The 23,089-nt window shown below is 62.7% G+C and overlaps 1 protein-coding gene across 1 annotated transcript in view; it reads left to right on the forward strand.

Annotated features, from left to right (window-relative positions):
- LOC142016957 (putative thioesterase PNKD) overlaps positions 1-22,756 on the forward strand; it is a 29,096-nt gene extending 6,340 nt beyond the window's left edge. Inside the window, exons 2-9 of the mRNA XM_075001474.1 lie at positions 9,315-9,430; positions 10,074-10,186; positions 13,680-13,738; positions 16,519-16,611; positions 16,928-17,091; positions 17,764-17,850; positions 18,332-18,447; positions 19,358-22,756. Of these exons, the coding sequence (XP_074857575.1) occupies positions 9,315-9,430; positions 10,074-10,186; positions 13,680-13,738; positions 16,519-16,611; positions 16,928-17,091; positions 17,764-17,850; positions 18,332-18,447; positions 19,358-19,531 (922 nt within the window). The 3' untranslated portion in view covers positions 19,532-22,756. The remainder of the gene's footprint in view (positions 1-9,314; positions 9,431-10,073; positions 10,187-13,679; positions 13,739-16,518; positions 16,612-16,927; positions 17,092-17,763; positions 17,851-18,331; positions 18,448-19,357) is intronic.
- Positions 22,757-23,089: the final 333 nt, after the last annotated feature.

Consider the following 23,089-nt stretch of genomic DNA (forward strand, 5'->3'; position numbering starts at 1 on the left):
GTGAGGGGGAATTGATTTATTCCCTCCCAAGTCACGGGGGGAGGAGTCAAGCCCTCCCCAGCAGCTCTGGGTTTGGGCAGAGCCTTGGCCGGGTGAGCGGCTGGCCCAGTGCCAAGCCTCGTGAATGGGCTGGGGAGGCGGGTTTGGAAACTTTACCAGGTCCAAACCCTGGAGAGACTTTTAACTCTGGCACTTTATTGCCTGGGTGTAATAATTAACCTGCAGTGCCCTGAGCCCCTGGCTTCCGCCTGGGCTTTGTGAGCAGGGTGTGCTGTGGTTATCACTGGGAGGTGTGGTTTCCCACGGCTGTTGTCTAGCAGCAGTAAATTGTTGGAAAGTGGCAGGCAGCACTGACTGTGATGTTCCTGTTTCAGGGTAACTATACTTGCATCCCCCCCCCCCGGTCCCTTGGGGGCACTCAGGGCAGGTCTTGGGTGGCCAGTCGTCCCCTCCCTTGGGCAGAGAGGCGAGTCTCTCCCCTTCCTGACAAGGGGCTGAAGCCCTTGCGAGCCAGGCTGCCTGGTAGCTGCCTTAGAATTATGGAATCCCAGGGCTGGAAGGGACCTCAGGAGGTCATCTAGTCCAGCCCCCTGCTTCAAGCAGGATCAACCCCCACTAAGTCATCCCAGCCAGGACCTTGTCAAGCCGGGACTTAAAAACCGCTAGGGATGGAGAATCCACCACCTCTCTAGGCAACACATTCCAGTGCTTCACCACCCGCCTGGGGAGAGAGTTTCTCCTGATGTCTAACCTACACCTTCCCCTCTGTAACTTCAGACCATTACTCCTTGTTTTGCCATCTGACACCACTGACAACAGTTTCTCACCCTCCTCTTTAGAGCTCCCCTTCAGGAAGTTGAAGGCTGCTATTAAATCACCCCTCAGTCTTCTCTTCTGTAAACTAAACAAGCCCAAATCCCTCAGCCTCTCCTCATAGGTCTTGTGCTCCAGCCCGTTAATCATTTTGTTGCCCTTCGCAGAACCTGCTCCAGCAAATCCACATCCTTTTTATACTGGGGGGCCCAAAACTGGACACAATATTCCAGATGTGGCCTCACCAGTGCCGAATAAAGAGGAATAACCACTTCTCTAGATCTGCTCACAGTGCTCCTCCTAATGCACCCTAGTATTCTGTTAGCCTTCTTGGCTACAAGGGCACAGTGTTTACTCATATCCAGCCTTTCATCCACCATAACCCCTTGGTCCCTTTCCATCGTACTGCTGCTGAGCCAGTCGGTCCCCAGCCTGTAACAATGTTTGGGATTCTTCTGCCCCAGGTGCAGGACTCTGCACTTCTCCTTGTTGAACTGCATCAGATTTCTTTTGGCCCAGTCCTCCAATTTATCCAGGTCCCTCTGAATTCTCTCTCTACCCTCCAACATATCTACCTCTCCCCCTAGTTTTGTGTCATCTGCAAACTTGCTGAGGGTGCAACCCTGTCCCCCATCCAGGTCATTAATAAAAATGTTGAATAACAGTGGCCCCAGAACCGAGCCTTGCGGCACTCCGCTTGAAACAGACCAACATCCAGATATTGAGCCATTGACCACTACCCGTTGGGCCCGACCGTCAAGCCAGCTTTCTATCCATCTTATAGTCCAAGGATCCAATCCATATTTCCTTAACTTATGGACAAGAATGTTGTGGGAGACCATCTCAAAAGCTTTGCTGAAGTCAAGGTATATCACGTCCACTGACTTCCCCATGTCCACAGAGCTTGTTACCTCTTCATAGAAGCTGATCAGATTGGTCAGGCAGGACTTGCCCCTGGTGAATCTACGTAAGCTACTTTTGATCACTTTCCTCTCTTCCAAGTGCTCCAAAATGGATTCCTTGAGGATTCCCTCCATCATTTTCCCAGGGATTGAGGTAAGGCTGACGGGTCTATAGTTCCCTGGATTGTCCTGCTTTCCTTTTTTAAAGATGGGCACCACGTTTGCCTTCTTCCAGTCACCCGGTATCTCCCCTGATCTCCAAGAGTCTTCAAGGATAACGGCTAAAGGTTCAGCAATGACCTCTGCCAATTCCCTCAGTACCCTGGGGTGCGTTGAATCCAGACCCATGGACTTGTGCACATCTAGTTTTTCTTGATAGCTCAGAACTTGTTCCTTCCCCACGGATGGCTGCCCTCCACCTTCCCATAGTGCATTGTCAAGGACCATCATGCGGAAGTTGACTTTGTCTGTGAAGACTGAGGCAAAAAAAGCACTGAGTGCTTCAGCTTTTCCTGCATCATCTGTCACTGGGTTACCTCCCTCATCCAGTAATGGCCCCACACCTTCTCTGATAACCCATTTATGGTTCACATGCCTGTAGAAACCCTTCTTGTTACTCTTCACATCCCTTGCCAGCTGCAGTTCCAATTGTGCTTTCGCTTTCCTGATTACTGCCCGGCATTCTCCAGCCGTATGTTTGTACTCCTCCTTAGTCAGCTGTCCACATTTCCATTTCTTGTTTGCATCCTTTTTGAGTTTAAGCTGACCAAGGATTTCCCCGTTAAGGCAAACTGGTTGCCTACCATGTTTGCATTTCTTACTGCGCAGTGGGATAGTTTCTTCCTGTGCCTTCAGTAAGACTTCTTTAAAATGCTGCCAGTTCTCTTCAACTCTTTTCCCCTTCATCTTCGTTTCCCAAGGGATCCTGCTCATCCGGTCTCTCAGGGATGAGAAGTCTGCTCTCCTGAAATCGCAGCCCTTGCGAGCCAGGCTGCCTGGTGGCTGCCTTGCACAGCCCTTGCGAGGCAGGCTGCCTGATAGCTGGCCCGAGGGCTTCGGACAGCGTGGGGCCACCCGTTACAAATCATCATGCTGCTCATGAGAAGCCACTGCTTTTATTCTTATGGTAAAAGCGTCCCTGGGCCAATCTCTAGAAATGTGGAAGGGGTTCCTGGGCGCATACTGGCAGCTTACTTGAGAACCCCCTCAATCTCGGGAGCCGTCCATGAGATTTGGAGCCCTTGGGCAGAAAGAAGGCCTCGAAGCAGTGCACGTGCCACTTAGTCAATGGCTGGAAGACCCCCTTTGAACCCAGTGTGCAAACCTCCCCGGGAGTGCTGCAGCCTGGGAGCTTTTCCTTAGTAACCCTCTCCCCCAATACATACAGATGTGCTGTGCTGGGGTTCAGGGGTCCCCAAGCGCTGCACCCCTGTCCGCAGGCAGGAGTGACTCTCGCTCAGCAGGTAGAACAGGAAGTTTATGAGGCAACAGAGGCCCAGCTCAGCAGAGAAGCGTCAGTGCAGCAGTGAGAGACAGTCATTCCAACCCGTCCTGGGGAGAGGAGCCCGAGGGGGGCCCCTCTGGGGTGTAGCTTCCCCCTCGCCAGGCTGGCTCTTTCCAGCTCCCTCTCCCCCCAGCTTCTAACTGCCGCCTCCGATTCAAACCCAGCTCGGCTCCTCCCTGCTCTGTGTTCAGCTCAGAGGTGTTACCTGCCAGCCTAGGTTACAGCCCCAGGGGGTCATCCTTAGCTGCTGGGAGCTGCTCTGCCTGTCACCCACATCCAGCCTGACTCTCTCACACGCACCCCCCACCCCCTCACACTGGGCAGCCCCCCAATTCTCTGGCGTTACATACAGTCCCTGGCCCAGAATGGTGCGGAAACTTCATAACCTTAATACAGTATGAGGCTCGGAGATAGTGCAGGTGCTTTCAATGTCACTCAGGCCTGATTACCACCACGGTCGCCCCGGTGCCTCCTGCTGATGTCCAAGGCCCAGGCTTCTGGGGAGCTTTAAGGAAGAGGCGATTCCCAAGAGAGGCACATCTAGGTCTTTCCCAGAGTTAATGCGGCACTAACTGTGGAGCGTCCAGGCATCGGAGGGGGAGCCGTGTGAGTCTGTATCTGCCAAAACTACAAGAATTCCTGCGGCACCGTATAGACTAACGGATGTTTCCCCCCTGCAGCTGACAGAGCCGGCCTTTGCCCACAAAAGCTTGTGCTCCAAAAATTCTGGTGGCCTATGAGGTGCCACAGGACTGCTCGTGTTTGTGCATTCAGGCGTGTTTGGAGCAGGAGTCTGTGGTTCGCGCGGTCGCTCACCTCCTCTGCTCGGGGGGGAGTGGCTGTGCGGTGTCTCTCCTGCAGTGCTGGGAGAGCCGGAGACAGGCAGGGCTGTAAAGCCATGTGCTTTCACCCAAGCAAAGTCTCGGCACCTGCTTTACGGGGAAGGTGGTTCGATCTCATTCCTCCTCCAATCACGCTTCCCTCCTCCGCTGCTGTGCTGCTGCTCGGCAGTGGTGACTGTCGGGGGGCTGTGGACCTCTCGCCCACAGGCTTGGCTGCCAAAGAACATGAGGGGTTTCCCGTACGGGTGGGACCATCCGGAGCGCCGGTAGATAGACTGGCTGGTTTCCAATTTACTCATGTGAAATTGTTCCAAGGGGTAACAACCCTCCTTGTTACCAGGGACTATTTCTTGTCTGTCTTGGCCGAGCAAACGTTTCAGAGCTGTTCATTGTGGGGCTCTTGCTTCGTCCTCTCGAGCCTCTGCTGACGGAGACTGGGGCAGGCTGATGGGATCTGGTCGAGGAATTCCTCCAGTCAAGGACTTCCAGTGCCCTGCCACGTGCTTTGTGCTGGCAGTGGTGAGCTTGTCTGGCTGTGTCATCGGCTCAGTGCTCATCGCTGTTTTCTGTGGCTCTGTTAGACAGCAGCGGGGAGGGGGAAGGGAGAGGTGTAGGTTAGATATTAGGAAAAACTACTTCCCCAGGCGGGTGGTGAAGCACTGGAATGTGTTGCCTGGAGAAGTGGAGGATTCTCCATCCCTGGAGGTTTTTAAGTCCTGGCTTGACAAGGTCCTGGCTGGGATGACTTAGTGGGGGTTGATCCTGCTTTGGGCAGGGGGCTGGACTAGATGACCTCCTGAGGTCCCTTCCGGCCCTGGGATTCTGTGGGACGCACGATGCCCCCGCAGGCGTGGGTAGGGGACCTAGGGAGGTGTGAGGCACAAAACACAGGGGAAGTAGTTCCTGGCCAGCCTGTTTACCCACAATGCAGCTGTTCTCCCACTCCCCCTGCCTCGCGCTAACCGCGAGGGCTGTCGCAATGGGGCTCAGCTTGGTAAAGGTCCTCTGGGAGCACATCACAACCAACGGCTTTGCTCGTGTTGCAGCGGCACCACATGTAACTGGAGCCGGAGGGTTTTTCTTTACACCAGATTCCGTTCTCCTGCTGGTTCCCGATTTGCTTTCTCTCTCCGCTTGGCCAGCGGTAGCCCGGGGAAGTGGTTTCATTTCCTGGTTCTCAGGGCTGCAGGGTTAAATCTGCTCATAGAAACCTCTTTCTTTGCTTGAGAAACAGCTGTTCCCTCTAGTCGGCATGGGCGGCCGGGGGCAGGTTAGAAGCTTCAGGGCCAGGATGAAACCTCCGAGTCAACTTTTCTTAGTTGTTGTTCCGCAGCTGTTGGTCATTCCTGGACAAATACCCACCGTGGGGAGGATTTCAACCTCCCAAACACCCTTTCTTCCCACGCCAAGCAGTGAGTCCCTACAACTGCTGCAGAGCTCAAGGGGATTAAGTCAAACCTTTCCCGGAATTGCCTTTTCTTTGAACCTCTGCCACCAAATTGCCTTCGGGAGAACCTCCACTGGCAGGCGGGATACAACTCAGGTTCTTTCTCGCACCAGCCAGCGGGCTGGTAACTGCCCCAGGGCTCAGCAGATGCTTCTAATAAGGCTGTTCCACAACGATCCACCGTGGCGGTCCAGAGCAGGCAGCCTGGACTACTTTGCACAGGATGCTCGAGGGCGGAGATCCTGGGCTCTGGCCATGTTGTAACTCTCCATCCTGCCTTCCCCTTCTGGCCCCGCTGCCTGTCTGTGTGACAGCCACGTGCTCGTCAGCTGGCACCGTCCTGCTTCAAGGCCCCCGGGCAGTCACAGGGTCGGCGGGGAAGAACAGGCTCCCAGCCCGCCTCCCAAACCGCTGCTTCTCTTTCTGTGGCAGCTCGCAGTCCCCCGCTGGGCTGGGTTCAGCTTTAGCTGAGGCTGTCGGGTGGGTTTCCTTTTCTCCTGGGGGCAGCTCCTTCCGGGGCCCAGCATCCTCAGGATTTCTCTTCCACCCAGCCTCCTATGATCCCACCCTGAGGCCCAGTAGGGTCCTATCTCTGGCATCCCCAGGAGCCCCACGCCCACCCACAGACTGGCTCTTGGGGTGGAGGAGCAGAGGGGGTCACAGAAGAGGGGGGGGTTTGCCCAAAGTCCTCGGGCTGAGCAAAGGGATGGAACCCAGGAGTCCTGAGTCTGGTCCTGGCTCTAACCCCTGGACACCCCTCCCTGCTTCTCTGAGCGCAGGGATGCAACCTGGGAGCCCTGCTGTGTGTGCTTTGCTCAGCTGGAAATCCCCTGGGGATGTTGCTAGGGGGATGGTGTGGGGGAAGGGGTGGAGGCTGTACCTTGTACCGCTGAGCGGCTTGGATCTCCTTGCTGGGAGTTGACGCAGTGCCCATGCAGCTGGGGGACTTCGGGGGGGGGGGGTAGGGATGCCTAGTGGTCAGAGCGGGGGGGGGGGAGGCTTTTTAAGTCAGGACTCCTGGCTCCCAGCCCCTGCCAGGTGCTCAGTGTACATCCCCCCGGGTCACTTCCCTGCCAGATGCCTCAGTTTCCCAAATGCCTCCAGAACTGCAGCGGGGGAGGCGCTAGAGAAACGCAGACTCGTACTGTAATTCGAGGCTGCCTCTGGGCTCCTGGCACGTGGCTGGAGAGCTCAGAACTCGTCTGCTGCGCCCAGTGTAAGGTCACCCTCCCCCTGAGCCCAGTGTAGCAAGGCCAATCTGAGCTGCAGCCCAAAGCCCCTGCCCACCCGCACTTGTTCGCCTCATCCCGGAACAGGATTAATGCTACTTCCCCCTTTGCAAACCCCAGGGCCGGGGCCTGGCACAGGCGGCCTGGAGCAGTTGGTGGAGAGAAGCGAAGGGGGTGGGGAGTATGGTGGAAAACCACCGGCTGTGACGGCTTGGGGGGATGGCAGGGCTCTGCTTGTGCTGGGCTGGGCAAGGAGGGCCGAGCACGCAGGCAGTCACCCCCGGCTGAGGGCACATGCGCCCGCCTGCCCCCCACCAGCCATGCTGCGCTCCCAACCCTTGGTGGTGTGGTGCTGGCCTGGGGCAGGAGGGCTGGCTGAAGGTCGAGCCCTGGGAGAGCCAGAGATCCCAGCCCCCTGCTCTAACCCATAGTCCCCACTCCCCTTCCAGAGACTCAAACCAGGCCCAGCAGGCCAGACGGGGACAGCAGCTCTCCAGGCTGCCCCGTGGGCCCTGGCTGCATCCCTAGCTCAGAGCCCCAGCACAGCTGTGCCCTGTGGCACCTGCCTCCTGCTCCTGACGGGTCTGGGCCCATCCTTCCTCTGGGGAAGCTTGACAGTTCTCGCATCATCCTTCTAACCCCGCTGGCAGGAGCAGGAGGAGCTGGGTTCAGGGAACAGGCACTGTTCTGGCTTCTCCAGACACGGCGCTTCTGGGGTGCCCATAGTGTTTCCGCTGGGGCGGAATAAATTTTATGTGCATGATGTGTGGGTGTGCACCACTCATGGAAACGCACAGGTGGCCGTGGGCGCTTGGCTAACCAGCTGGACAGCCCACGAATCTCTCCTGGGCAGCCGTGCAAGCGCTCAGTTTACAGGGAGCACTCCCTGCCCCACAGCTGCCTCCCCCACAGGGCAGGGGGCCCCTATTCAGCTTATCAATTCAATTAATTCCAAAATTAATCAATTAATCAGTTAATTCCAACTCCCCTGAAAGCCAGGCCCGCATTCTCAGTACTGCAAATCCCACTGGCCCAGCAAAACACCGGGAGATTCAGCTCCCTGGCTGTACCGAGCCTGCCCTGCTTCCCACTATCAGCTGTCTGCTGTCACCTGGGCCTGCCCCCACCCCCTTGGAGCTGCCTGGAGGTGTCTGGTTCCCTTGTTTGCGGTGACTTGGCTGGGGAGTGGTGGCCCTGGCGCTGCCCCAGCATGTCTCTGGGGAAACAGGCCCTGCTGGTGAGATCAGCTCGCCGTGGCACTTGGGCGCCAGAAGCCGCAGCCCCAGGGGTGTCTGGCTGTGCCCTGGCGGAGAAGGACAGAGGGCAGCCTGCAGCTGGGCTCGGCGTCGGTGCGGGGGCCAGGTGGGAGGCAGCTTCTTGGCATTCTCGCTGCCTGCAGAGCTGGAGCAATCGCCCGAGCCGGGGAGCCAGTCAGGCCATCCCAGGGCCCAGGTGGCTTTGGCTACCAGTGCTGCTTCGGTGATGAAGTGGGGGATGGGTGTGTGTAGGTGTGGGGCTCACAGAGGGTGGGGGGCTCCTGCTGAGGGTAAGCTGGGGACCAGGTGACACCTCTGGGCTGCAGACAAAGGGGGAGGTGGAGCCTGAGGGGTTTGAATTGGAACTGGGGGTTGGGAGCAGTGAGTCTGGGCTGGGAGAGAGAGAGAGACAAAGGAGGGGGCCACGCCCTGGCTCCGGGGACCCCTCAGGGCCTCCTGTCCCCAGCATGGATGGGACTGGCTGTCTCTGCCGGCTGCGCTGACCCCTCTGTACGACGCTGTGTCCTGTTGGCTAATAAACCCGCTGTTCTCCTGCTGAGCGAGAGTCACTCCTGCCTGCGGACGGGGTGCAGAGCTCGGGGACCCCTGAACGCCATGACAGCTTCCCAGGCTGCCTTACTCCACTTCCCCCTCTGCCTAGTGGGCTGGGATCAGGGTCCCCAGCTGGTGCAAATGATTGGAGCCCCCTTGATGTCAAGGGGACTCTGCTGCTTTACACCCTCTCTGGAGCTGCGGTTGGCTGTCTGGCCGGGGGGCAGTTTGGCCTGGGCCACAGAAGGACTCTGTTCTGGCGCCCTGGGGCACAAACGGGCAGCCGCCCAGCCCTGGAGGGGTTGTCACACCCGCCAGCACCGGGGTGGTGCCTCGGGTTGAGGGAAGGAACTCTGCTCTGGGGGCGGCAGTCGTGGGTAGGGTCCCCACCTCCGTGCTGGGACTTCGGGGTTAGCAGGTCTCCCCAGTATCTCCTCTCCCTGGCCCTAGTGGCCTGTCAGCTGTGATGCGACCCAGGTGCCCAGGCTTCCGTCCCCACCTCTGTCACCTGGCTGCTGCGCCCTGGGCCAGCCGGAAGAGTTTGGTCTCAAACCTTTTGCACAAGCCCTTGGGAAGGGGGAGACCCGACCCAGGCACCTTCCTGCCTCCCCTCTCTCTTGGCTGGGTAGGACGTGCCCTATTGCCTGCCACCTGGACGGGGGCAGGGGAGGGGCTCGGTTACTGGCCCCAGGGGAGGAGGAGGAGGAGGAGGAGGAGGGAGACCTGTCGCTGCCCCTCTCACTGGGTGCTCTCCCGGTTGTCTCCCCAGGTACAGCCTCTACGCCCGCACCAGGCTGGGCTACCTCTTCTACAAGCGGCAGGTGAAGAAGGCCCGGGAGCGGTACCCACATGGCCACTCCGTCCCCCAGCCCCTCATGTTCAGAGGTGAGTCCTGGCTGCTTCTGGGGCTGCCTCAGCCCCCCCTTCCGCTGGCTTCTGGAGCCTGGTCTCGGTCAGCCCCACGCCTCCAGGGAGCCGAGGTAGCGCCCTGGGCTGTGAGAGGGCGGGTCTCTCCCAGCCTCCAGCAGCTGGTGCACAAAGGAGGATGCATTTACTACAGCTGCCAGCTAGTGGAGTTCCTGCTCGAGTGGAGGAGCCGTGTGCTTCGGTGCTGCAGGAGCAGAGTTCCCCCGGCTGGGGTGCGGGGTGGTTACGCTGACGGGCGGCTCCAGGCTGGGGTTGGGCTGCGGCCTGGGTTCTTATCTGGCCATGCAGAGCAGAGCCCCTGATTCCTGCGCTGCTCCCACAGTAACTCGGGCTTTGTCTGACTAAACTCCACTTCTGCTGCCTTGGCCTGCTCGCATCGGGACGAGCCTGGAGGGGCAGAGCCGTGTTCCCGCGGTTGTAGTCCGGCCTCGTGCCAGCCGGGTGGCACTGGACTCTCTCCTGGGCGCCTGAGCACTCCACTGACAGGGAATGCAGGGTCTCAGTCTGAGCTGCTCAGCCCTGGACCCGGGGGACTGCCTGGAGGTTTGAGGCTCTGGCCCCGAGTCCCCTTGTGAGCTGCTTGTCTGCCCTGTTGCCGCAGGCGTAAAGATCCTGCCGATCCCAGTGTTATCCAACAACTACAGCTACCTGGTCATCGACACCTGCTCCAACACTGCTGCTGTGGTAGATCCCTCAGACCCCCTGGCCGTGCAGGTGAGAGCTCCTCCCCGGGGGGCATGACGTGGGCATCTCCTCTCCTGCCCCACTGGGACCTGCGCCTGCTCGCCAGCCTGCGAAATTGGCCAGGGGAGCAATCCACTGAGCTGCCCAGGAGCAGGGTAGGGAGGTGAAGGCAGCCAAGACCCCTCCCCGCACCGCCACCCTGCTTGGGGACGATCGCAGGTCTGGTCAGGGAGCCCGATGGCCATGGGGCTGGGAGGGGGCTAGTTCCTGAACCACCCGCTTCTGCCTGCTCACCCCATCTCTCTCCCCTCCGGCCTGCAGCTCCTGCTCCCAGCAGCTCCGAGCACTGCCTGCTGGGCTGCCTGTCTCCCCCGCCCTGGCACATGGGCCAGTGGCATCAGACAGAGATCAGGCCCCCAGCCTGGCTGCAAGGGAGAGCCAGCCCTGGCTCCGGCACTGCCCTGCGGCCAGCAGCCCAGCCCCCTTCTCCCTGCTGCCGGAGGCTGCGAGCCCTTTGTGCGACCGGCCGGCCGGCCAGTTTGTGCCAGAGCTGCTGGAGACTTGGCTGTCACTAGTGACTGCAGGGAAGGGTCCCAGAGGCTGTGGAGATGGGAAACCCCTGTGCACACGAGGGGAGGGAGGGGGTGCTACGGGGTCGGGCACAGAAAGGAAGTGCAGCCCCGCCTTGTTGGGGGTGACAACTCCCCACTCCTGAAGTACCCCTCTGCCAACAGAGCCCCCTCTGTGACTGTTTGCCCCCCTCTGCTCCGGGGTTGACCCCACCCCCAAACTGCAGCGGGGTGGCAGGGAGCAGGGGCCCCCAGGACGGCGGTGGGTCCCAGTTTCTGTGCCTGTCCCCAGGCTGCAGGCCCTGGCCGCTGAATACTTCACAGCTGGCGTGAGACGCTGCTTCCCTGGGTGCGGAGCGCGAAGGAGAATCCCTTCTAGGTCTTAACGCTATAGGGCGCATGACACAGTTTGGGTTCTTCCCAGCAGCGGCCAATGGCGCCTGCACTGTCTGGTTACTGCCTGCTTTACAGAGAGCTTGCTTATCCCTTGGCCGTCCCTCGTGGCAGGAGACAGCATCAGCTGGTCGGTCGGCACCCCCCCCCCCGCCCCTTGCTCTGTCCCCTGTGCTGGGCGGTACCCAGGGTGGTCAGTACAAGCCAGCTGGTGCCTGCCAGCCTGTTGCTGCACTGCCCCCCTTGGTGGCAGCTGCCCCATGTAGGCTGCCGGGACGTGCCAGGCTCCAAACCCGTTACAGAGCCAGGTGGGGGCCGTGGCTGCAGGGCCCCTGGCAGGCTGAGGGGCTGGCGTGTCTCGAGTCTTGTTTAGACTTGCTGAGCAACGCCTGAGCCTCCTGCGCCTGGCTTTTTAACCCCTGCCTGCCTGGGCCAATGTTGGCAGCAGGAGCCAGGGAACGTGCTTTGGGTGGGACCTGCGCTGGAGCCTGGCACAGCCCCACACACCCCGGTGGAGACTCAGACAGAGCAGCCCCGGGGGGGGAAACGGTGCTACACGCGGGGTGCAGCCTGCACGGCGCCTGGTTGGGTTTTCCCAGAATTTCCCAGCTGCCGGCCTGACCCCGCCAGAGCGCGGGCCGAGAGGCATCCTGCAGCAGAGAGCCGAGGGTCTGGTCGCTTTCGCTGCCACGCCGCAGCTGGGTGCGGGTCCAGCTCTGCTCACAGACCAGCCCTGGGCTTGCTAACAGCTGTGCCTGCAGCTCCTGCGCCGGTGTGATCTGGCACACGGAGGCTCGGGAGCAAACTCTCCCCCCCACACGCACCCAGGTGCCTGACAGGATGGGAGGCTTGTCCAGGTGGCTCTGAAAGTCTGTGCTGCTGGTTAAACAGCTTGTAGGGTCCCCGGCTCCCCAGGCAGGAAAGGGCTTGGTCGAGTTGAAGATAACAGTGAGGTGGCACAATTTGCAGACCCTGCACATTTATCCCAGAGAGCTGAACTCTTCGGTCTGTCCTGGGCTTCCCAGGGCTCTCCCCACACCGGCCAGCCCCCGCGCGGCCGAATTTCACTGTCCATAAGGGCAAAGACAAGGCCACCCAATGGTACAGCCAAAGCGCTGGGGGCCGGCTTAGCTGTTAGCGCTCCAGGAGGAGCTCTGAGAGTCCCGGTGGCGGGGAGGTCCTGAAAACGCCAGCTTGGTGTGCACCACGGGCCGAAGGGATTTAGGAGCGACTAGCAAAGGGGTGCCTGATGAGACTGAGGCTCTGGTCATGCTGTGATAGCAGCCTCTGCTACACCCCCACCTGGGGTCCTACACCAGGTCTCATCACCCCGTCTGGGAAGGGGAGACAGACCGCTTCCGCGTCTGGCGTGAGTGCCAAGCCTGGGCCCCTTGGTTGAGGCACGAGAGGGTGGGAGAGAGACCTGGGGGCCCGCACCTGGCGGGGAGGAAGCGCCGAGGGAGGTGGTGGTCTGTACGCAGCGCCCGGGGGTCAGCCCAGGAGAGGACCAGGCGGTGGGTGACAGGCAAAGCCAAGGGCAGCTGTCTTCACGCCCCACAGGCGGCCTGCAGGACTCCCGGCTGGGGGATGTTGCCAGGTCCCCCAGGAGCTCGGGCAGTTCCCAGTCCAGCAGAGGCTGTTGGCGAAGCTGTGGGGGGCAGCGGCCCCCTGCTCTGAGAGCCCCGGCACTGTCAGTCGCTGGGACTGGCCGTAGGATGGTGCAGGCGCCCTGGGCCCTGTGCTTGGTGATCCTGGGGGTTACCGGGGGCCCTGGGGCTGCAGCGGGGGTCAGGCCCCCAGCGGTGGCAGGAGCTGTGGGAAGCAGAGTGACGCTGCTGTGCTCCCTGGTGATGTGGCTGGGAGCTGGGCTCGGGGGGGGGCCCAGCAGCGTGAGGCCAGGCCGCTGGGTTCCCACCGCTGCGGTGAGCGGGTCTGCGCTGCCCTAGACGGCCCCTGGTAATCCCCTAGGCTGCTTTGCTTGGGCAAGGGGCGCAGTGGGGCGGGGGGGGCGGGGGCTGGGGGAGTTGGTGCAGGGGTGGGACGGAGCCATAGTGGAGATGGGGCAGGGCCAGTGGTGGGCTGGGGGAGGTGTCCCCCCCCCGGGAGGGCCACAGGCCCCTGGGTGAGCCGGACCCTCGCAGTGGCCCCGTGCAGCTGTCCTCGTGTCCCTGAGCCAGGGTCTCCCTGGGGGTGACTGCACCAGGGGGGTGGGCCAGCCCCGTGGGCAGGGAACGGGCGCCCGGCCCCCGAACGGGCTGGCGGGGCTGAGTGCTGCCGGGGGGAAGCCTGGGGGTTGCATTCTGCTTGGCCTGGCCTGGGTTCGAGTCCCCGCTTTGCACGGAGCGGGTGGGGGTGGGGCGCAGCTGGGGGGAGCCCGGCGGCCCCGGTATCGGCTGCTTCCCAGCCAGGTCTGGGCCTGAGTCAATCGTGGGTGGGGGTTGGGGGAGGGGCTGGGAGGCTGCTCCCCCGCCTGTGCCCCCCAGCGATGGATGCGGCTCCCTTCCCTTTGCCCCGAGGGGCGGGGGCTGGGGCTGGGGCTGGCATGCTCTCTCTTCTCCCAGGCTGCCATCGAGCAGGAGGGGGTGACGCTACAGGCCATCCTGTGCACCCACAAACACTGGTAAGGGGCTGCGCTGGGGCCCCGGAGCTGGGGGACTTCCTGCCTCGGCAGGTCGTTGCCCGGGGGGAGGCCAAGCATGGGGGGAGCCAGGGAGTAAGGGGGTGGGGGGGCAGGTCATTGCCCTGTGGGGCGGTGCTGTGGGGCGGGGGGCAGGTCGTTGCCCTGGGGTGTGGGGGGGGCAGGTTGTTGCCCTGTGGAGTGGTGCTGGGGGGGCTGTGGGGCGGGGGGGCAGGTCGTTGCCCTGGGGGGCTGTGCTGGGGGGGCTGTGCTGGGGGGCAGGTCATTGCCCGGGGGGGCTGTGCTGGGGGGGGCTGTTCTGGGGGGCAGGTCGTTGCCCTGGGGGGCTGTGCTGGGGGGCAGGTCGTTGCCCGGGGGGTCTGTGCTGGGGGGCAGGTCGTTGCACTGCGGAAGCGACGGGCAGGGCCTGGGCCGAGGCAGCCAGCCGTGCCCCTGCCCTGCCCTGCCAGACCCTTGTTAGCTGCAGGCGCTGTGCCCAGGGCTCTCCCTTCCTTCCTTCCTTCTTTCCTCCCTGGCCTCTGGCTGCGGCCTGCAGCTGGGGCTGGTGCCTGGCCTGGCTCCCGCCTCCCCACGGCGTCTCCCGTCCAGGGTGCAGCCCGGGAGCTGTTCCGCTCTCCGTTGCCCGAGCTGGTGGCCGGCTAGGGAGCCTCGGTCCTGGGGCCACCTCGCTTGGCTGCAGCACAGGGCCAAGCCGAACCTGCACCCCACGGCCTCTGCCCCGGGGCAGGACGGGGCTCCCCGAACAGCTGCTGTTTTCGTCCCCCAGCCCCCACCTCTTCAGAGACTCCCCATGTGGGCAGCCGGGCTGGGCCAGGGCCTGGGCTCTCCCCTCCCCAGCCCTCCTCTGGCCAAATGCCGCAGCCCCCTGCAACCCTGGGGGCCTCGGCCCTGACCCTGACCAGCCCCCCCGCCGTCCCCGGGGCCTCGCGGCTTTGAGCTCGGGGCAGGGGCTGAGCAAGCCAAGTTTGCTGCTGGGGCCTGGCTTATCTCTCCCGGCACTTGCAGCTCCTCCGGAAGGGCGGCTGGGGGGCACCCGCTAATCTTTTGCAGCCGCATGCAGACTGGGCGGTTTGATGCGCACGGTGGCCCGTGCGAATCGCACCAGCGGGAGAAACTGAGACCTAGTGGTGGGCGCTGTGCCGGGGGTTGGGGGGGAGAGGAAGCGGCCCTGAGCCAGAGCAGGCCAGGCAGGCCGGGGGCAGTGGGGAGAATGTGAGCGCCCGGGGGGCGGCTGCGGCTGGGGTGGGGCCCCAGCAGGGAACTGCCCTGCTCTGGCAGAGGGGGCTGCAGGGGTCCTGACAGGCTCTATCTTCTGGCCACTGCAGGACTGCTGGTGTGGGTCCCTGGCCAGCAGCCTGTGGTCCCCCGCGCCTGGCAGGGGGATGCCCCCCCCATCTCCCCTCTGGCCTTGTGCCGTGGCTGTTCCTGCTGGGGGCACCTAGCAATGGGGCTGTTGACACCCCACCCCCATGGGTGGAGGGGCAGCGGGATACTGGTTGGGAGCAGGAAGGGGGGACAGTGAGTAACCCGAGGGGCTGGCAGGGACAGACCCTAAGGGCTCCCCAGGGGAAAGGCTGGGTCGGGGGTGGGCTCTCACTGGGGACTGGGGGGGAGCAGGCAGACGGTCTGCACCCCGGGTAGCCCGGAGGGGGTTGTCAGCTGTGGGAGAAGGTGGGGGGGCCTGTGGCTGCCTGGGAGAGCCCCAAGTTCCCCCTTAAAAAGGGGGGGTGTGGAGGGGACCCAGCACGCACTGGCTGCGGGTACGGGCATCGGGAGGGACTTCCGGACACCGGGCTCGGATGGGAGCCAGCTGGGCGGGGTGTGGGCGACACCTCAGTTGTGGAGGGTTTGGAACAGGGAGGGATTGGTTCGGGGGAGGGGGATCGGTATGGGGGGAGGGGGAATAGGCATTGGTTAGGGGAGTGGGGGAGGGGATTGCTACGGGGGGCACAGGGACATCCCGGTCAGGGGAGCTAACAGCCTGTTTTGTGCAGGGATCACCGGGGGCTGGGGGGGGTGGGGGCGCTCACGGTCTCTCTCCCCCGCTTGCATGGGGATCACAGTGCAGGGGGTCACATTGTCTCTGTCTTGCACAGGGATCACCAGGGGAAGGGGGGGCTCAGCTGGGGGACGGGTACTGGGGGCGCTCACGGTCTCTCTCCCCCGCTTGCATGGGGATCACAGTGCAGGGGGTCACATTGTCTCTGTCTTGCACAGGGATCACCAGGGGAAGGGGGGGCTCAGCTGGGGGACGGGTACTGGGGGCGCTCACGGTCTCTCTCCCCCGCTTGCGCAGCGATCACAGTGCAGGGGGTCACATTGTCTCTGTCTTGCACAGGGATCACCAGGGGAAGGGGGGGCTCAGCTGGGGGATGGGTACTGGGGGGCTCACGGTGTCTCTCCCCCGCTTGCATGGGGATCACAGTGGGGAGGGGGTCACATTGTCTCTGTCTTGCACAGGGATCACCAGGGGAAGCGGGGGGCTCAGCTGGGGGACAGGTACTGGGAGGGCTCACGGTCTCTCTCCCCCGCTTGCATGGGGATCACCAGGGGAAGGGGGGCTCAGCTGGGGGACGGGTACTGGGGGGCTCACGGTGTCTCTTGCACAGGGGTCACCAGCAGAAGGGGGGCTGAGCTGGGGAGCAGGTACTGGGGGGGCTCACGGTGTCTCTCGCACAGGGATCACCAGGGGCGGGGGGGGCTCAGCTGGGGGGGACGTGGGGGGGAGGGGCGCTCACGGTCTCTCTCCCCCTCTCGCGCAGGGATCACAGTGGGGGTAACTCGGCGCTGCGCCAGCGTCACGGCTCCTGCAAGGTCTATGGCAGCGCCTGCGACGCTGTCGCCGAGCTCACCAAGTAAGCAGTGCTGGGTCCTTCCCCCTCCCTCCTCTGCCCCCCGGCGCCAGGGGCGGAGCAGGTTCCATGCTGCTCCTCCACAGCCAGCTTCTCTGCTCTTTCTGCCCCGTTACTGCCCTGTGGGGTAGAGGCAGCCGGGCTGAGCCCTGCCAAACTCATGTCACACATGGGCCATCCACAGCCACGGGGATGGTTGCTGCTGGCCTGGCTGTTGCGGTGGCTGCCTGCTCCCAGGAGGGGCTGGGATGTACCCCAGTCAGCCCAGGCTGCGCGCGATCAGCCCGACCCCTCACCGAGCTTCCCCTGCCCCCCGCAGCCCCCTCGCGGATCAGGAGATCGTCACCGTGGGGCAGCTGTGCTTCAAGGCGCTCTTAACCCCTGGCCACACGGTGGGGCACATGGCCTACGTGCTGGATGGGAAGCCCTTCGAGGGGCCGGCCTGCTTCTTCTCCGGAGACCTCCTCTTCCTCTCGGGCTGTGGTGAGCTGGGCCTCTTGGGCTCTGTCTATAGGCCCTGCGCTCGCGGGTGGGACAGGGAGGCCCCAGCCCCCAAAATCGTCTGTTCCCCCACCTTCAGGATGAGCACCATGTGGTTGGCGTGAGCTCGGGCTTCCCTAAGCTGTCCTGTTCCTCCCCAGAGTTGGCTGCATTTCAGTGCTGGGAAAGAGCAGGGTCTGGGCGGTTTTCTTTCAGCGACTGACTGGCCGTCCATTGTCATGTGGTGCCCTCCTCCTCCAACCTCCCTCTGGCCCAGCCCACTCTGGGTTGGCATCGGGGACAAAACTGGGCTCTCCAGCCCCAGAGGAGACTCTGCCCTGGGTCTAGGGGGGCTGCTTCCCCGGGTGGCAGTCGTGAGTCTGTTATCCCCGGGGAGCTGGGGCCACTTGTGGGTGCTCTGTGCAGCCGGAGGTCGCCTGGGCGGTGCTGGAACGGAGGTGGCGAGACCCTGCCCTGGGGCGGAGGTTGTAAACGCCCCCGTCGGGGGGACGGTGAGTGACAAGACGTGGCTGGGGGAGGGGCTGGCCCTGTGCCCACCCCGCGGCAATGCCAGCGCCTGCGGGACAGAGCTGTGCCAGGGTGCCCCGGATGCTCCAAGGGCTGGTCCACAGTCCCCTGCCTGCACCAAGCCCCTTCCCTCCCTCCGCCTTGCAGGGCGGATATTCGAGGGGACGTCAGAAACCATGCTGGCCTCGCTGGACGCCGCGGCCGAGCTGGCAGAGGACACGCTGCTCTGGCCAGGTGAGGCTCCCCGCCAGGTGGAGCTGCAGGAGGTGAGGCAGGTGGGCAGCGCAGAGTCTGCCGAGCTGCTGGGGTGGGAGCGCAGCCTGGATTTCAGTGCCGTGAGTTTGTGGGGGGGCTCGGCCCAGCTCCAGGAGGCGAGGGGTCTCGGCTGAGGCTCCCAGCCTGGCTGCATTCAGCACCTGCGTGCCGTGGGGAGGGTTGTGCCGTGGCCTGCAGGGGAGGGGAGGGAGCTGTCTCCTGGCCGTGTGCCAGCCTGGAGCCAGAGCAATGCCGGGCTGTCAGCGGGAGCCTGGTGCTCCTCGCCCGTGCTGGACACGGCGGGCAGGTCAGGAGCGCAGCCGGGTGAGCTGGGGGCGGGTGGGAAGTCCGGAGAGGGGCCGAAGTCTTGTGCCAGGTCAGCAGAGCCGGGCTGAGCCCAAGCTGCCAGGCTCCCTGCCGGGCGCCTGGGCAGGCCCTGCTCTGACCGGAGCTCCCCCAGGCCACGAGTACGCGCTGGAGTGCCTGATGTTCGCCAGCCTGCTGGAGCAGGAGAACCCGGCGCTGGCGCAGAAGCTGCAGTGGGTGACTCAGCAGCGGGTGGAGAAGAGGAGCACGGTGGGTACCAGGGGAGCCTGGGTTGGGCCTTGGCGGCCGGGGAAGGTGCCACTCGCAGGGGCCCAGTTCCTCCTTCCCAGCCCTCCCCATCTCTCTGCCCCTGGCCAGGGCTGGGAAACGCCTGGCTGGAACCCCACGCAGCTGTGGTCCAGCAGCCTCCTCGCCTGGCGGCAGAGTGGGGAGCAGGCTGATTTGAACTCACCTGCCCCACAGGAACCCAGAGGGTGTCGGGGGCCTTGGCAAGGCCAGGAGAGCGGCTCTCTGGGGCCGGCTGAGTGCTGCAGCTTACGACCCCCTTGCCTCGGCGCCAGCCACCTGGAAGAGCCAGCGGTCCAAGGGCCAAGCTTGACTAGCAGGAGCCAGGGGCCCTCCTTCAATTTCAGCTCCCCCAAACCCCCTCACTGCACCCCCTTACTGTGTCTTGGCCCTGGTCTACTGGGCCACTCTTGGGGCAGAACAGCTCTGCACTGTGTACCTGACTCGTTCCATTCCCCCTCCCTGGCTCCCGTTGGACCCCTGCTGGGGTGGGCTGCTGCAGTTCTGTATGGCTGCCACCCCCTCCCCAGAGGCAGCTGCATTTCAGTAATGGTACCATGGAGAGCGCAGGCTGACCACGATCCAAATCGTAAAGGAAAAGGAGGTTTGACGCTGGTTCCTTGGAGCCTGTCTCTAGGTCCATTTACGTTGTGGGTTTGGACGCAGGCAGGCTGGGCAAAATGGAGGCTCCATGCGGCACCTGGGGTTATAGCATGGAGTGTGTCCCTGTGTGGTATGGAAGAGCAGCCCCTAGAGATGCCCCGGTGTCCCTGCGTTGTAGCCTGTGCATGGGGTGAATGGGTGGCTGCAGTCTGCTCTGCTTGGGCTGCAGTCTGCTCTGCGTCTGCTGATCCATCTCCTCTCTCCTTCCCAGTGCCCCTCCACCATCGGAGAGGAGAAGGAATACAACCCCTTCCTGCGGACCCACTGCCGGGAGCTGCACCGGGCCCTGGGGCTGCAGCCGCTGAGCGACGAGGACTGGGACAGCTTCCGGGCGCGGGTGCTGAGGGAGGTGCGGCGCCGCAAGGACCTCTACAAAGCCAACTAGCCCTGTGGCGGGAGGGCTCCACCCCCTGAGCCGCCTCTCAGAGGAGGGTGGCCTTCCCTGCGGGGGTTGGGGAGCATCTGACTATCAAAGGATTTCGCCCGCCCCCCCGCAACGCCAAGGCCCTGGGCCAGGCTGGTGAGGCAGAAACCCCCCCATCTTGGCCCTGGGGGTAAAGATGGGGGTCAGCTGGTGCCGAGAGGGATCGTCTGCAAAGTGCGTCCTTGCCAGAGGAAGGAAGAATGCGAAGGGGGGGCACTAAGACCCAGGCTGACACCTGCTCGACCACCGCCAGCAGGGGTCTGATTTGACCTGGGGCCCTGCCAGCCTGCGGCTGAGCTGTGACTGCTGCTGGGGAGGAGCTGGGGGCCGGCCATTGGAAAGGGACCGGGACAGGCTTTCCAAGGAGTTTTCCCTGGGGTGCTGGCCGGTGCCGGCCCTGCAGCAGCTGCAGGGATTAGCCTGCGAGGGGCACCTGATCTTCAATGCTGCAGATCCCAGTGCGCAGAGCCCAGTTCTGAGCCGCGCCGGGCACCCTGGCATGTGGGCAGCACCACCGCTGGTCTATTGGCTCTTTCTGCTGCATCCTGTCCTGGGGGGCCCTTTGTGGGGCACCGCTGACTCCTGGGGGAGCCCTGGCCTGCTGGCTGGGGAAGACTAGGACACGCCACAACAGAAGCACAGACGCCAGCTCGGCGTGGATGGAAGAACCCAGCAGGCGCTGGGCGTCCTCCTTGCTGACTGGGGATGGGCACAGCTGCCCCAGCAGGGAGCAAGGGTGAGCCAGGGCCCCTGGGCTGCTGGCCAAGGACCAGCCATTCCCGGAGCTGAGAACAGCGGCTGTTCCGGGGTGGGGTGCGAAATGAGCACCCCCGTCATGCGTCTCAGGCCCCAAGTGCCTGTCGGCCTGCCGAGTTCCTCCCAGGACGTGTTCTCCCCAAACTGACGGGGTTCTCCCCTCGTCTTCTGGGCCTGGCTGTGATAGAGACGGGGTCCCCGGCTCGGCCAGCCGCAGTGGAAGCTAGCGTGGGAGTTCTCTTGGGCTGGACCAGCCCCATTAGAGCAGAAGCCAGTGTGGATGCACTGGGGGGACAGGGGGGAGCCCTGGGCCCATGGGTGGCTGTTACCATTGGCTTTGGGGGCCAGGCTGCTTTGATCCCCATGGGAGGGGATCCGTCTAGTCACCAAACCTGCCACCGGAGGGGCCAGAAAAGAATCCATGGACCCCGTAAGCCGGGGGAACAGCCACCGGGCAGGTGACAGGGTGACTTTGGGGGGTTCTAAGGGAGACCCCCAAGCCCAGACCAGACCAGCGCTGGCTGCTTCTCAGAAGAGTCCTGGGCGCTAGCAGATGCAATATGGAGGTGCTCTCCCTAGGGAGGGGTCTGAAGGAAAGTGGCCCCCCCCACCGCCTGCTGCCACCCCCTCACCTGCTGTATAGCCAAGGCGAGGCCCCCAGGGGCACCGGCGGGGTTTTGTGGGGTCTGAGTCTGAAGTAACTAAATAATGGGAAGTTTTGGCTTTCCTCGTGCCCTGCCTTCTCCTACCACCCTGGTCTCATGGCTGTCTTGTGCCAATGAGTTCACCAGCTGCAGCGTGCAAGGGAAATCTGCCCCCCCACGCAATGCACCGGGTTCCCTTTGCTGCACACACGTCTCATAGAGCTGCAAGGGACCTCAGGAGGTCAGCAAGTCCAGGCAGGGCCGAGCACCATTAAACCTATTTGCTCCAGATCCCTACAGGCCCCCCTCAAGGGCTGAGCTCACAACTCTGGCTTTGGCAGGCCAGCGCTCAAACCACCGAGCTCTCTCTCCCGGGAGGGCTTTGGGCTTGGATGTTCAGGAAATGGGGCCCTGGCTCACAGGCGGATTCACCCCACCCAACACCCTAAGGGTCCAGGAGGCTGCCTGCGGGGTTCCCTGCAGACACGTGCTTTGAGGTGGCAGCATAGGAGGCTGCAGGGCGGGTTTCTCTGGAGAGCAGCTGGAAAAAGGGAGTGCACTGTGGAGGTAGTGGGTCGAAGTGATCTGGTTCCTTTCCACTCCCCCGGGCCAGCTACTTTGCGTGTGTGTGTTCACACGCGTGTGCACGAGTGAGCTCTGGGCTGTTTGTGTGTACACGTGGAAGAGCTGTGTAAATCCACTAACTCGGCCCATAGCTCACCTGGGCGCATGTGTGTATGAGATGCAATTCCTGGGAGAAACGGCTGCCCCAGGGTGTGGCCTGGGACACCCCAGCAGCAGGGCTAAGAATTGTGCCCCGAGTCCTGTCCTGAACGTAGAAGGAGCCCCCGGGGTCACTGCCTGAGGGCGGCTGGGGAGCTCCCAGGTGGCTGGGGAGGCGGCTGGCTGGGCGGGGCCGCGGAAGCGCAGTATGAGAGATGAAGTGCGAGGTGAGGATTTATTCCGTGTCTCTTTACCCTGCTCCCTTTTTTCTTACCCTTGGAACTAGATTGCCGCTACCACGTCCGAACTGTGAGGCTTTAGCTGAGCCAGGCAGCCCTGGAGGCAGGGGGTGTGGAATGGGCCAGAAGGCAGGTTCGAGTCGCCTGCGTCCGCTGCCAGCGTGGGGAGTTGGGCTGGGCGCACAGTCTCTTTTTTGCAGTCTGTTGCATGTTGTGCTTAGTTTTTAAATGCCAATAAACCAGCCCGGCCGTTTTACTGGGCTTTCCGTGCGCAGAGGAGCAGCAGCAAAGGTGCAAAGCAGAAGTGAACTGGGAAACCTCCCCGTGTAGTTGTACCACTGCCTCACGGCACCCACGCCCTGCCTGCGCCTGCCGTTACAGTCCGGTTCCCTGCTAGTGCCCCAGGACTGGCGCTCAGCTCAGCCCTGACGTGGGGCAGCTCCACCCTTCCCATCTGCCCCCGAGGCCACCCGGCGGGCTGGGCTGAAGGGTGCGTGGAAGGGTTAATGCGGGCACGTGGGAGAAACGAGGATCCCCTCTCCAGGTCCAGCCTTGGACCTGAGCGGAGAGTTCGAGCCCAGCTGCTTGAGTGGTGCCCGGTGACTCTGGCCTGCTCTGGAGGGCTGCAGAGTTAACTGCTGGAACTTGGGTGTCATCCCTCTTGAATCCCAGCAGGTTTTGCTATAAGCTCAGGCTGTAATATTACAAGGGGTTCTGGGCGCCGCTGAGGGAACCAGTGCTGGGTGAGCTGCTTCAAACCAGGCTGTAATTTCCTTCTCAATAAAGCAAATCAAACCAGCCACAAAAGTTCCTCTGCCAGCCCCACCGGGCCACCCGGAAGCCACACAAGCAAACCACAGATTCTCCAGCAACTCCCCTTAACTCTGAAGAGACGGTATGGAAACCTATCTCACCAACTCCACCCAGATTCTTCCAGCCCGCAAAGGGTCCAGCCATGCCTGCAGGTCAATAAGATACTTGGATCTTATCCAAACAGCGCGCTGGGCCAGTCCTTTAGAATCTAACAGCTGAAGGTTTCTTAGCAGAGGGAGAAAGAGGGTGTGAGAAAAGAATTGTTAAAGTGATACAATTGGAGCTATCGATGGAGGCAGTGGTGTTTGCTGATTATTTGAAAGTCTCCCAAAGTCCATCCCTCT

Source organism: Carettochelys insculpta, chromosome 8 (genome assembly GCF_033958435.1).
Source record: "Carettochelys insculpta isolate YL-2023 chromosome 8, ASM3395843v1, whole genome shotgun sequence".
Taxonomy (NCBI): domain Eukaryota; kingdom Metazoa; phylum Chordata; order Testudines; family Carettochelyidae; genus Carettochelys; species Carettochelys insculpta.